At 46.5% G+C, this 14,744-nt stretch overlaps 2 protein-coding genes across 6 annotated transcripts in view; one reads left to right on the top strand and one right to left on the bottom strand.

Annotated features, from left to right (window-relative positions):
• Nucleotides 1-3,527: 3,527 nt before the first annotated feature.
• Nucleotides 3,528-7,493, top strand: LOC135103333 (hematopoietic prostaglandin D synthase-like). 3 transcript variants are annotated; one of them, XM_064009360.1, is made up of 5 exons: nucleotides 3,528-3,681; nucleotides 5,460-5,615; nucleotides 5,839-6,022; nucleotides 6,161-6,290; nucleotides 6,799-7,493. In XM_064009360.1, exons 2-5 carry the CDS (start codon nucleotides 5,483-5,485, stop codon nucleotides 6,967-6,969), a joined length of 618 nt encoding a protein of 205 aa, XP_063865430.1. In that variant the 5' UTR covers nucleotides 3,528-3,681; nucleotides 5,460-5,482; the 3' UTR covers nucleotides 6,970-7,493. The 3 variants fall into 3 exon arrangements, with proteins under 3 accessions (XP_063865430.1, XP_063865429.1, XP_063865432.1); XM_064009359.1 differs by having other exon boundaries at nucleotides 3,535-3,693; XM_064009362.1 differs by lacking the exon at nucleotides 3,528-3,681 and adding an exon at nucleotides 4,547-4,723.
• Nucleotides 7,494-8,266: 773 nt separating this feature from the next.
• The window catches only part of LOC135103332 (gamma-aminobutyric acid receptor subunit beta-like), a 277,770-nt gene continuing 271,292 nt past the window's right edge, over nucleotides 8,267-14,744 (bottom strand). For 2 of the 3 annotated variants that reach the window (XM_064009358.1, XM_064009356.1), the window contains 3 exons: nucleotides 14,520-14,744; nucleotides 12,112-12,805; nucleotides 8,267-11,746 (listed from right to left, as the gene is read on the bottom strand). The exon at nucleotides 14,520-14,744 is cut by the window's right edge and continues 88 nt beyond it. In XM_064009358.1, coding sequence (XP_063865428.1) covers nucleotides 12,511-12,805; nucleotides 14,520-14,744 — 520 coding nt within the window. In that variant the 3' untranslated portion in view covers nucleotides 8,267-11,746; nucleotides 12,112-12,510. The remainder of the gene's footprint in view (nucleotides 11,747-12,111; nucleotides 12,806-14,519) is intronic. The other variant, XM_064009357.1, reaches the window with a different exon arrangement.

The following is a 14,744-nucleotide window of genomic DNA, read 5'->3' as shown; positions in this document are numbered from 1 at the left end:
GAGAGAGAGAGAGAGAGAGAGAGAGAGAGAGAGAGAGAGAGAGAGAGAGAGAGAGAGAGAGAGAGAGAGAGAGAGAGAGAGAGAGAGAGAGAGAACATACATAATACATACAAGATATATAATGATAGACGGTCATCCATTATCCAACAACATCTGTAAGAAAATATCTGGATTTATCATTGTTCATATACATATATATCAGACAACTCTTTTTTAGGAATGCATCATCCTCTGAATAAAATGAATTTATGGAGTTGATACGGGAACTGTCACGTATGGATCTACTGGCTTCTTGGACCTTTCCTTTTTCCCTTTTACTTTCTGACTGAGAAAGCAGTTTAAATCTTTAGTGGATATACGTAGTTGTATTTTGACGAAGTGAAATCACCTATGATTACTTGGACGTCACCGGCGTTGATAACTGCGAAGTACGAAACATTCGTCACGCTCATGGTATAGAAATTACGCGAGATATTTCCGGGCTGTATATAATATCGTTTTTGCAATCACCGTCCAAGAGAATATCACGATTATTAGTATTAATTACATCATTGCAGCTTTTTTTTTTTTTTATAGATAATTCAATCTACTGAATCTTTCGAGTTTTCCACCATCTGGCTGCGACTACAGAGTCACTCAAACTAAATTCATCAGTGCTGTATACCTCTCACCTAACTCCTCTGACTATGAAAAATTCTTTGACTACTTAACTTCCAAGGTGGAGCACATTCGGACTATCTTCCCTTTTACGGAGATCTACATTCTTGGAGACCTCAATGCTCACCACCAGCTTTGACTTTCCTCTCCCTTCATTGACCATTCTTGTGAATTTCCCTTTAACTTTGCAATTCTCTACGACTTAGAGCAACTGGTACAACATCCTACTCGTATTCCTGACCGTCTTGGAGATACATCCAACATTCTTGACCTTTTCCTAACCTCTAATCATTCTGCTTATGCTGTCACCCAGTCTTTTCTGTTGGGTTTCTCTGATCTCACTTTCATATCTGTATCTTGTCCTATCGCTCCATTACATCCTCAGGCTCCCCCAGAGCGGAGGTGCCTCTGGCGTTTTGCCTTTGCTAACTGGGAGGACCTGAGGAGGTATTATACTGATTTTCCTTGGAATGACTACTGGTTCCGTGTCATAGACCCGTCTCTGTGTGCTGAGCGTATAACAAAGGTGATAGTGCCTGTCATAAAGGCATACATTCCTCACTCTTTCTTTTGACCAAAATCTTCTAAACCTTGGTTTAACATAGCTTGTTCTCGTGCTGTATATAACAAAGACGTGGCCCGCGAAAGGCACTTGAGTCTTTCATTACCTGAATCTCATGCGCTTTATATTTCTGCCTAGAATCATGCCAAGTCTGTTCTCCAACTAGCCAAAAACTCCTTAATTATTAGAAAGTGTCAAAATCTTTCAAGATCTAACTCACCTCGTGACTTTTGGCACTTAGTCAAAAAACATCTCCAATAACTTTGCTTCTTCATCTTTCCCTCCTTTATTTCAACCGTATGGCACCACTGCCATACGGTTTCTAAGGCTGAACTCTTCGTTCAAACTTTTGCTAAAAACTATACCTTGGATGATTCAGGGCTTGTTCCTCTCTCTTCTCCATCCTCTGACTACATCATGCTACTCATTAAGATCCATCTCAGTGATGTTTTCCATGCCCTCGCTGGCCTAAACCCTCGGAAGGCTTATGAACCTGATAGGATCCTTCCTGTTGTTCTCCAGAACTGTGCCTCCGTGCTTGAACCTTGCCTAGTCAAACTCTTTCAACTCTATCTATCAACATCCACCTTTCCGTCTTGCAGGAAGTTTGCCTACATTCAGCCTGTTCCTAAAAAGGGTGACCGTTCTAATGCCTCAAACTACCGTTCTATTGCTTTAATTTCCTGCCTATCTAAAGTTTTTGAATCTATCCTCAACAGGAAGATTCTTAAACATCTATCACTTCACAACCTTCTATCTGATTGCCAGTATGTGTTCCATCAACCCGCTTTACTGGTGATCTGGCTTTCCTTACTGAGTCTTGGCCATCCTCTTTTAGAGATTCTGGTGAAACTTTTGCTGTTGCCTTAGACATATCAAAAGCTTTTGATAGAGTCTGACACAAGGCTTTGATTTCAAAACTACCCTACCACGGCATGTATTCTTCTTTTCTCTGTAACTTCATCTCAAGTTTCCTCTTTGACCGTTCTTTTGCTGCTGTGGTAGACGGTTTCTGCTTTTATCCTAAATATATTAACAGAGGTGTTCCTCAGGGTTCTGTCCTATCACCCACTTTCTTCCAATTATTCATCAATGATCTAAACCAAACTTCTTGTTCTACCCACTCCTACGTCCATGATACCACCCTGCACTTTCCTACGTCTTTTCGTAGACATACAACTCTTCAGGAAATAAAGAGTTCACGCAGGGAAGCCACAGAATGCCTGACTTCTGATCTCTCTAAAATTTCTGACTGGGGCAGAACAAACTTAGTATTGTTCAATGCCTCAAAAACTCAATTCCTCCATCTATCAACTCGACACAACCTTCCAGATAATTATCCCCTCTTCTTCAGTTACACTCAACTGTCCCCCTCTTCTACACTGAACATCCTCAGTCTGTCCTTCACTTATAATCTAAACTGGAAACTTCACATCTCATTTCTAGCTAAAACAGCTTCTATGAAATTAGGTGTTCTGAATCGTCTCCGCCAGTTTTTCTCACCTCCCTAGCTGTGAACTCTGTACAGGGGCCTTATCCGTCCATGTATGGAGTATGCTTCCCATGTCTTGGGAGGGTTCCACTCATACCGCTCTTTTAGACAAGGTAGAATCAAACGCTTTTCGTCTTATCAATTCCAATCTTCTAACTGACTGTCTTCATTCTCTTTCTCATCGCCGCAATGTTGCATCTCTGCTATTTTTTACTGCTATTTTCATACCAACTGCTCTTCTGATCTTGCTAACTGCACGCCTCCCGTCCTCTTTCAAGAGGGAGGCCTCAAAACACTTATCCTGCAATTTTTGACTATTGCTTTCGACTCTGTTTGGGGGCCGGCACCTCAGTGTGTCTTTTTTATTACAGTTTTGTTGCCCTTGGCCGGTCCCCCTCCTACATAAAAAGAAAAGTCTGTTTTTACGGTACACCTCGAAAAAAAAAAAAATGAAATGAGTTTACTATCATACTAACAACAACTTTGAGAGAAGGAGGGGGAGGAGGAGGAGGAAGAGGAGGAGGAGGAGGAGGAGGAGGAGGAGGAGGAGGAGGTGGAGGAGGAGGAGGAGGGGAGGAGGAGGAGAAAGAGGGAAAATGAAAAGAAAAAGAAAAAGTAGAAAAAAAAGTCTAAATGCACCAAACTGTGATGACTTGCATTCTGTATTCTTTGTACAACACACACACACACACACACCTCCGCCACCACCACCACCAGACGCTGTTGCCGTGCTGCTGCTCCACGCCCTCCTCTCCTCCCAGCCTCCCACTCCCTTCCGCAGCTGCGAACACTTGCAGGTGAACCGTCAGACCTGTGAGCCTAACGGAGCCTGAGTGAATCATCGCCTCCCTCCCCTCCACCACTGCCTCCACTCCACCACCACAAGCCCAGCACGTCCTCGCCTCACGCTGAGCCCCCACACTCGCGCCTCAGCTCCTGTCTCGCACACACGCCCTCCAGCCGCCACCCGGTAACTTCACTAGTGAGTCGTATACTTCCCATTTCTTGCTTTAGTGGTCAGTATATTACGTGAACAAGCAGCGGTGATGTTTATGTCTGGTTTGTGTCGTTCATTCGCATGCATAAACTATTATAAGCTCCTTGTTATGGAGTTATACTTGTTTTGAAAATTAACTATTAATATTGTTATTATTTTATTACATATTTTTTTAAAGATATTGTACTCAGTTTGGTTTGTTATATCCTGAATGCTTCCGGCACTGTACGTATACACCTACTGTGTGTATGCTAGCGTTCTTTTTCCTCCTTCGGTAGTTACTTGTAGCAGTTTTCTCCGATCAATAGAGTAAAAAATTTAGTATAACTAAATACTGCAAGAGTGCTATAACCACGTCTCATTCTTCTGATTTGTCCAAGAGGAAGGGCGGATTTTAGTTTTCCGGTAACCTTAAACAGGATTATTATTCTGGCTTTCCCCGTTGTAACCTCAAATACACTTTCATTGAGATGAATCGGCTCGTTTAACATAAAAAAAAAAAAAGTACATGGCAATCACTATTAACATTTACACTGCGCAGAGGCGTAGAAATGTAAGCTCTCAGTGACCGGCGCCGCAGGGATCCGCAGGTGTCGCTAAGAGGAAATTCCGGATACTTGGTGTATATTCCAGGCAATGTTTAAAACATTAACTATGCAAATCATACAAATCATGTGAACACAGATATTGTACTGTCAGTAATGAATCTACTGGCAATAAATATGTATGTGCTTCAACTAGATGTTCGATTCGACGGCCAAACTGGTGTACAGTATAGTTTGCATGAAGTTCCCTCCTCCTTTTTCCCATTTTATTTCTTCCACGTCGCCACTCTACGGTGCCTGGCGTCTCTTGGCATCAGGAACGACAAATCCCTTCCATGAGCGTGGCTGTGGTTGCACTCCTCCACCCCTGCGCAGTCATTCACCACAGCTACATCACGGCAATCATCATTCCTCGCGCTCAGCTCGCCGCGACGCACCAACAGACCGCAGCGTGACTCACTGACGCGCACGTACGAGCATCTAACAGGGCAGTCTGGATCTAGTTTCCGGGTAGTGCTATTTTTCTAGACACTCGGCTATGGTAATGTGATTCCAGTAGTGCTGCTGTTATAGATGGTATGTGAAGCAGATTTTAGTGAGTTTGGCGCCTCTGTGTTGCGACACTTGCCACATTCGTCTGTTTATTCCACTCGTGCAACAGTTAGTTGCACGAGTCTTATCACTGAGGCTTGCAGCTTGCATTCCTTATTTATAGAATTTTACTCAAACATTCAGATAATCTTAATGCTTGCATCAGCGGACTACAGTAACACTTGTACACATAGGGGTGGAGAGTGCATGGTGACTGCAGAATAGTTTTTTTTTCTTCGCGCACGCACACATTCTGTCACACACACACACACACACACACACACACACACAGGTGATGGTGCATGAGTTTTATATTTGCAGTATCAGGTGAGTTTTCTGAGGTGACAGGTGAGTCTGCAGGATCCCTCAAGGTTACATATCAGGGAGTCAGTTTCCTGCCTGCGCTGTGCTCATCATTCATTCCAGCAAGGAAGTGGGACTATTTCCTGCGTACACCCACCCATCTACAGACACACACACACACACACACACACACACACACACACATATGTATGAGAGAAAAAAAAAAGACACAGATACGGACGCACAGAGGCACCCAGACATTTGAAGATTTGAAATATACGAAACCAACCCACAACAAACACATTATTGCAGGCGCTCGTCCTCGCTCTATCATCATGCCGCAGTACAAGTTGATTTACTTCGACGCGCGGGGTCGGGCCGAACTGACGCGCTGGATCTTCGCTTACGGCGGCATCGACTACGTGGACGAGAGAATCAAGAAGGAGGACTGGCCTGAGCGAAAGAAGAGTAAGTGCCTTCAACGGTGTTAGTGTTAAGAATTTGGGTACCGAATATCTGTTTGCATGGTAGTGTAAACAGACTTATGATGGTGCTTATGATGAAGTGATGTAGTGCGCGGATAACATGTTTGCAAACGAGTGTCCGTCTCTTGGACAATGATACCTGCACTGTTGTAATGGCAGCATTGGTGGAGAGTTTTTCAGTCTGACATCTTCCTTTCCTTCCTCAGCAATCCTCAGCGGCAAGGTCCCCGTGCTGATGGTGGACGACACGACGGTGCCGGAGTCCCGTGCCATCGCTCGCTACGCCGCGAAACTGGCCGGTCTGTATCCAGATGACAATTTGGATGCCGCCTTAAGCGACGCTATTTGTGACAAAATAGCGGACACCGCCACTGAGATCTACAAGATCAGGTCAGTGGAGGAAAGAGAGCGAAATGATGATCTTTTGCCAAGAAAACTGGATAGTACATTTCATTATTGCCAGAGACCTGCTCACGGTGGACATACAAGGATGATTATCTCTATTTACTGAAGTCCTCTTTCCTTCAGGTTTTCTGAGAAGACTGAAGAAGAGAAGAAAAAGGAATTCGTAGACGATATTTATCCAAACGTTATGAAACCCTTCCTGGAGAGACTGGAGAAGTGGCTCACTGGCAAGGAATGGTTTGTGCCGAACAAGGTGAGTGTCGGGAGGCAAGGAAGGTGAGGGCTGGTGTGGTTGGATGGAAGGGAAAAGTGTGTGTGTGTGTGTGTGTGTGTGTGTGTGTGTGTGAAATGGAGTCTTCTGTTCCTCGGCAGGCCCTTCCTGAAATAAATAAAGGAGTTAACGTAAATTACTCTCGATGCTAAGGTCCGCGTTCTCACTTGTTTCGACGCCTTATCTCGACTATTTTCAACACGCTCTAGTGCGAGGTATAGGGTTTCCAAAGAGTGTTTTTAGGCTTTTCAAGAGTGCCTTTAGTATTTTTCAAGAGCGCTTTTAGAGATAACAAGAGTTCTCATGATTCTAAAGGTAATTTCGCAAGGATTCTACACCATTTATTGGGTAAAGTTGTCAAAATCCGACTTATCTGTGGCCATTGAAAAAAAATAGTACATTTATAAATACGAGTTTAAGAGTGAAACATTTGACTCTTCCCTGACTTTTGCTGGCCATATGACGCTCACTAATTCTCTTTCCTCTGCAGCCTCAGATAAGTTGGGCTGACCTCTGCATTTCCCAGACGCTCGGCACCATGCTTGACAAAGTGCCCGAGAAGCTGGAGCCGTACCCAACCGTGCTGGCTCACGTGCAGAAGATTCGCGAGATACCGAGCATCAAAAACTGGATCGAGACGTCCCCCCAGACCCCATTCTAGGGAGCGCCTGCGTCTAGAGGTGTCTGTGTGTGCTAAGCAGGTCTGCAAGCTGTGTCCTCTCCCACGGTTAAGCGTCACCCTTCCAGGCCAACACACGCACACGCACACACACACACACACACACACACACACACACACACACACACACACACACACTTCAGCTTCTAAACTTCAACAAATCATTGCAGAGAAAGAAATTAGCTTCTGTATTTGTTGACGTTTTCACAACAAAACTAACCACATACAACAAATACTTTATCTACTCATAAAAAAAAAAATAAAAAAAAATAAAACTCATAAGCAATGCAAGTTTTCAAAATAGCTTCCCTGCGAACAGGACGCAATAGAACCACGTTGTTTGTGGCCAATATATATTTATTTGATTTACATTGATGTGGTCAACTATTGTGCTAGTTACTAGTAGCAGCTGTTACCGGTTGTGGGTATTGCTTCGTGAGGCATCCCTGCGTTATGTCACCTATGTATGCTAGGCTTAATTATTAAACATTTATCTCATTAGTAAATTTCGTCTTCCTCTGTGTGTGTGTGTGTGTGTGTGTGTCTGTGTGTGGGTTGGTGGGTGGCTGGGTAGGGGGAAAGGGGGCGGTGCGTCGGCAACCATTACTGCTACCACCGCTACCATTACTACTGTTACTACTATAGGTCCTTTTTTCCTATTACCACTGCTGCTGTTACTACCACCACCACCACCACCACCACTACTACTACTGTGTCCCAAATGTCAGATGATTAAGTAAACGCCAGCCAATTATGGAAGAATGAGTTGGTGAAGCAGTGAACCCGCAGCGAAAGGGAGGCGTTCGTTCACCCACCGGAAGTCGTCAGGCGCCTCCTCGTGTTTACTGCACAGGTCAAGCCACAACCCGCAACTGTCTGCGCCGAGACAGCCTGCTCACGTGTTTCCTTGCTGCTGGAGTCACACATTGATGGTGAACATACACACACACACACACACACACACACACACACACACACTTCGATGGCTGGGTCTTGGCAGGACGAGGAGCGAACAGAGTCCTGAACTCGTACCTGTAAATGAGTCTTGCAGGGAGGGGAGAGTGAGAATAAACGTAGCATGGGTGAAGAAATAATACAGTGAATGTTAGGTGTTTACTTTCTCGACCATTCTGAGGTTGTGGAAGCAGGGATGGCTGGGACACCAGGGAGAAGGAAGACGAGACGGCTGCTACAGTGTGGGAGAGAGGCGACTCCGCTTGATTGGAACCACAGAGAAGGAGCGGCGTGTTCATTATGTAGGATAATAACACCACGCGAGAACAATAAAAAATTATACGTATATTGTCACTGTTCTTTTGACATCTTATGTACATCATTTAAGTTTATGCTACAAAGAAATATACCGGATGACATAATGCTAACTGGTGGCTTCCGCTTCAAACAGTGTCCAGATAGACGACCTAAAATGGCATGAAACTACAAAGTCAGATTATGTTAATTAATAATATGCTGACTGATTCCTACCTGAATGGGGAAATAATTGCACTAGGATAAGAGGCTACCAACAACTACCATACAGCGGGTAATGCCATACTCTGAGCTATAGCCTATAGTAGTAAACCATAGTAATTCCTTAATGCAACGCAAACTCTTCCCACCATACAATATATGTATAGTATGTACTCGTGTGTGTGACTATATATATATATATATATATATATATATATATATATATATATATATATATATATATATATATATATATATATATATATATATATATATATATATCTGTGTAATAGGACACAAATATAATCCCTATTACGTCTGAGAATACTGTAAGAGGTCTCCGGCGACAGTTCCCGTATTTCCTACCCAGATTTTGTCCCCCAAGCGAACCAAGGGTGTCAGTTTGCACCGGAGGCTGCAGGCGCGGAGACGTCTGTCTGTCAACGGGTGAGCAGAGGTAGCACGACGCTTGACTCGGTCTGTCCGGAGCACAACAGCGAACAACGACTGACTTGCCTGCGTGGAGGTGCAATCACCTCCACGAGCAAGACGCGCGGCACGTGACGCGACGCTCCTTCGCTTCCGCGGGATAAGAAATGTATGTAACAGTGCAGGATGTACTGTAACGATGACTGTGTTCCTCGACGTGCAGGACGCAGACGCTACACTTTGTATGCTGTATGAATTTTGCCGAGTCCTCGAGCACCCGGGTCAGCCTCGGCCTCCACATGCCGGGCCGCGCCGCTCGCCTCTCACCAACAATCCACACCCTTGTGTCTTCCAATGTTGTCTTGCGAAGTGACAAAAACGTCCGATTTAACTGTGTTGATTATTTATGAAAAAACTAACTTTTGAGTTGAAAATATCAAACGTGAGCAAGAAAGAATATTTTAACAATAATACTTATGGGAGATCAATGCGGCATCAAAATGAATTGATAAAATGCTACACATATCACTGTACTGCTCTGCAGGTAATTAACAACTATGGCAAAATTATATACTTTTCTTTATAAAAGCAGTATAATTCATGTAAGCTCTCGTGTTTTCTGATATGTAAAGATGTATGACCCTTTATATTTGATACAATGCTGTATTTATTTAGCTTTTCATTCCCGAACGACGCACACTTGGTGAGCTACGAGATGAGTGTGGCACCCACTGTGGCTCTCTGCGCAGGTGGCGCCGTGAGTCCCCGCGGTAGCTCGAGCAGCACTGAATATCAGGCCGCGGTAATCGAGCTGACCGGCCGCGGGGAGCCAAGGCAATCCTGGCACAGCCCAGGGAGGACACAGCCTGCATGTTGCCGCTACCGAGTGCGTCGCTTCTTGTTCGGGTTGCTATTTAGATACCACAGTGGGTCACTGTGTGTGTGTGTGTGTGTGTGTGTGTGTGTGTGTGTGTGTGTGTGTGTGTGTGTGTGTGTGTGTGTGTGTGTGTGTGTGTGTGTGTTTTGTTTGTGTGTGCTTAGCCACACTTTAAATTACAGTATGCAGCTCAGCTAGGTCACCTCTGCTAGCCAAGAGAGCCCGGCGCATCCCAAGGCGAGGGCGAGCGCTCAGAGGGCCAAGCCGCACTTCGCCTGGGTGAGGGTGACGCCGCGTCGCTGGTTTGTTAAGCCTATCATCTGACTGGTGAAAATTGAAGATGTTAAATGTACCTGTGATGAAAATCATGAAACTGACGAAAAAATGCACTTAATAATTAGCATCAACAAGATAAAGAGAGCCTCGTCAACTGTCGTGGTTCAGCTGAGCTCTCAGAACACACTACTGCACACTGTATGAACACAAATATTTGGCATCACCACAACTTCGAGCGTGTCGAAGCATTACCGTCTGCCAAATGTACGCAATAAATATATATATAAGCGTGTCTACGCGAAAGAGTGGAGGGAACGAGGGAGGGGACGAGGGAGAAAGGGAGGGAAAAAAGGGAAGCCTAAGCAAGCGAGTAAACTGCGTCGAGTATTATCACATGAAACAGCATTTATTCTGCCGCTATGAGGGTGACCACGCGCGTCGGTGGGGAGTATAAGTCGGCGACTCATCCGCTACGAGTACGAGCTAATAATACTTGCCTTTCTTCTCTGGTCGACCACTAGCCTGAGACCCGCGCTGAGGAGCAGATGGGTGGGTGAGGAAGGAGGGGAGGGAGGAAGGGAGGGAGGGGATGGTGAGGTGCATCCATCCGTGTGGCGGTGGGTCTCCCGCATGTCGCGGCACCCAGGGCCACGCGACACACGCATGGCGACAGCCAACATGATTTCAGTGGCAACTTTCCCACGGTTAGCTAAGCAATTAATTTGTCACAACAATGCAAATATCAGAATGGCATCGCTGTACACGCGTAGTTTTAAAACCTTTCATAAAACGAGACGTGTACGCGGTACACTGTACCCTGTAGAATGTCTGTGTCTGTACATAACATAGTGTTGGTGCGTCACCCGAGATTGGCAACACCTGACAGTACAATGCTTTCCTGCCGCAAGTGCTCATCGCTCATCGACTTAGGACAATTGTTGGATATTTTACGAATTTTGAATTCCATGTATCATCCTTGTTGTTTGTTATGCACATGATGCGCGTAAGATGATCCCCGAGCACCTTCCCTCCCGCGGATGTTGACACGCGACTCCTGGTGGACGTGACGGCTGGCGGGGTCTGGCACATCCAGGCCAGGCCGTGCCAGGTCAGGCCGAGACATTGACGGGGCCATGCAGCTTTGACTGACCACACATGGACATACACTCATTAGAAAGGAAAGAACAGAAGGAAAAAAATGTCTTTTACGTGGGGCGCCTCAGAATGTATTATGACTGGCAGCTTGAGGTGAAGTGGTGCCTGAGCCGCCACGCACGCCCCACGTCATGCTACTGTCACCAGCCACGGACTAGGCCGCGCCTCGCCAACTATTCTGACACACTATCGGGCCTCCCTGGCGCTCCATGGAGTGCACATGCAGCAGGTGCATATCAATGTATGGCAATTTTAACAGGGGGAGTCGAGGACACAAAGGATCTTTTTTCTTTTCAGTTTTCTTTCTGGGAGGAATGTTCAGTGGCACCAACATACGAGTACACGCACTGCACGGGATTTGAGAACTTTAATTTCAATGAGAAGGTGAGTCTGGGGAAGGCTGTACGCTGGTGCGGCTGTGGTGGTGGCCAGGCGGTGCTGCAGTGTGTGGTGGAAGGGGGGGGGTGGTGGCAGCGCAGGGCAGCAGCGGTTCCTTGGAGTCGCGAGCACAGTTAAAAGCTTTTGTCCTCGCTGCTGCTGCTGCTGCTGCTGCTGAAATAACAATGATGATGGTAATTATCCTGCTTTTACTGTTGAAACTGCTGCTGCTGTCTTACTGCTACTGCTGCTGCTGTTGATACTACTACGAGTACTACTACTACTACTACTACTACTACTACTACTACTACTACTACTACTACTACTATTACTAGCGCTACTACTACGAGTACTATTACTATTCCTGCTGCTGCTGCTGCTACTGTCATTTCTATCACCACCACCACCATCCTCATCATTACGACTACTACCACCACTACCACTTCCCGCAAAGCTAAGGCTCTGTACACACAAGATGCCCTTATCTTCCCAACTTTCCCAAGCCACAACACAACACAGAAAACCTCCGGCTCACTCACCTGCACATGTTTCCGCGCAGGTCCTGATCACTACACCGGCGGGAAGACCTGAGCACCAAGGGGCGGGGGGGTGGCGTGGAGCCAGGCTAGGCCCATCCCCTTCCGAGACCACACTGGAGGCGCCGAGCTGACAGTGTGTGTGTGCGGGGCGGGTCACTGAGCGGGGCGATGGGTAGGGAACGGGGCGGCTCATATCACAACAGTAGTTCCTGGCCATACGACACGAGGCGACGACTCATGGGGAACACACCGGCAGGGACGCGTCGGGCTGAGCGGGTGGAGGAATACAGCAGGGAACGCAAGCCTCCAGCAAATATACCTTGGTGGGTGGGGGTGAGGAGGAGGGGAGTGGAGGAAGGGGCAGGGCAGATCCAGACCTTGACCACCCCCTCCTCGCCTCTAGAGCACATAGAAGCACCAGTACACTGTGTTGAAGAAGACAAACGACAGCGGGAACACCACCCTCGAGTACTTGTCGATAATGTTCACGTCCTTGATGGTGGGGATGGCGCCCTTGATGGCAGAGGCGCCCTTCTTGATGGAGGAGATGACCCGCTTCCTGTTGGGGGCGCGCGGGGTGTGGACGCTGGAGCGAGTCGGGAACGAGTAGTTACGATTGATGCGGAACGAGGGCGGGAACTTGTGGTCCTGCATGGAGCTCTCGCTGGGGAAGAACTTGGAATTGTGCCGCTGCCTGGGGGAGGAAGAAACGAGGGTGAGGCCGTATTCTGCAATACTTCTGCACCTCATCTCGACTACTTCCAAAAGGTTATAGGTGAAGCTACACGGGCTTTTAAGGATGTTTTTAAGGTTTTAGTGACATATTAACATTTCTACATTATCAATAGGAGAAACACTCTTGAGAAAGAGGCTGATCATCTCTGTGACCCTTGAAAATAGTCGTGGTGAGAGAGCAAACGGTTTCTGAATGCGGGTCTGAGTATGGCGGGAGAAGAATGGGGAGGAGGGAGGGTGAAGTGAGAGGAGACAGGGAGGGAGGAAGGGTGGGCAGGGGAAGGCAAGCGACAGGAAATAAACATCGTGAGGAGATGAAATAGAATGGAAGGACAGTAGAAGGCTAGTATAGAGAATTACAAGGGAGGACAGAGGCAACCTTGACGGAGGAAAATGTTGGGTGGAATGCATGGAAACTGCGGTAAGTGAGAAAAATTGTTCAATGATCTGAGGGTTAGTGGGCCGGGACGGGACGAATCTCTCTCTCTCTCTCTCCTCTCTCTCTCTCTCTCTCTCTCTCTCTCTCTCTCTCTCTCCTTTTCTCTCTCTCTCTCTAATATATCATTCCGCATCATGACAACAAAATCGTCCACAAACCTTTAATAAAAATCTGTACCTATTCATAACCGGGCCTCCTCTCGAGTTTCATCACTCCTGTTGCCTCTGATGCTCGGCGCTTTGAAGAGGTAGACAAAAACGCATCAACAAAACCAGTATCCACAAATAAATGACATAAATTTTGAAGTGGTCGAGTGAATGGCTTAAGAATATCCTCAAGCCCTGCATTTTTTTTTTTTTTCGCAAGGAGAGGCTTAGGACGTTGAGCCGAGGATCACGGGGGACCAAAGAGGACTTAACTGGCCGTGGGGACCCGCCGCCTCCCAGGGTCATGAGAGCCACGGGGGCCACGTATACGCACACACCCATGTCTGCATTATTGTTTACTCGAGAAACTCTCTGTTCACTTATCGAGGAGAGGAAAGAGAGACATTCAAGGTCATTCATGATTTTTTAGTTGTAATCTTGAAAGAAACGAAGAAACGGAAGGAGAACAAAGAATGAAGAGAGAGAGAGAGAGAGAGAGAGAGAGAGAGAGAGAGAGAGAGAGAGAGAGAGAGAGAGAGAGAGAGAGAGAGAGAGAGAGAGAGAGAGAGAGAGAGAGAGCGTGAGGAAAAGCTTAAGACAGTAAGACTTGACGAGGCGAGTGAGACTGAGTGGTTGAAATGATTAAAAACTGGTATCTAGCATCGCACTCGAAGAATGAGGTGACTGGAGAGAATAAAGAATGGGATAAGACAGAGTACTAAAGTGTAAAAAAACAAAGTACATACAGATTTCTGGATCTAATAAAAGAGAACACGTGATGGGAGTAACAGAGGAAGGCAGAAAAGACAGAGTGCACTGGAGGAGGCTAAGAAGGCTGACCCGCTGTGGCGACATAACGAGAACAACGGGGGAAAAAAAAAACATGGATTAAAGATTTCTCCAGTTTTTTTCCTCTCTCCTAGCTGCGCCGCCACTCACAGTACACCGCACACAGCACATTGTCATCTCATTCATACCCTTCCTCACAAACTGTACTAGCTGTGGATAACACTTCTTCCTTCCTTTACGCTGTAGCTTTTTAACTTCTTTAGGGCACTCAAGACCTCGACACAGCAGGCGGCTCTTACCGGATGGATGGGATGGGTGACATGCGGATATCCTGCAGCTCAATGATCTCCTCGTTGGTCGACACCCCGTCCGCCTTGATGGCTGGCGACTGCTTGTTCTGCTGGCCATTACTCTCCTTCATCTTCTTGGCTTTCTTCTTCGCCCGCTGGCCCCAGTACGTGTAATTGACGGCGGCGTACTCCAGCAAGGCGGCGAACACGAACACGAAGCACATCACCAGGTAG

The sequence above is a fragment of the Scylla paramamosain genome, chromosome 9 (genome assembly GCF_035594125.1).
Source record: "Scylla paramamosain isolate STU-SP2022 chromosome 9, ASM3559412v1, whole genome shotgun sequence".
NCBI classification, from domain to species: Eukaryota; Metazoa; Arthropoda; class Malacostraca; order Decapoda; family Portunidae; genus Scylla; species Scylla paramamosain.
Note: the sequence above shows the minus strand (reverse complement) of the source record. Positions and strands in the feature narration are given on the sequence as shown.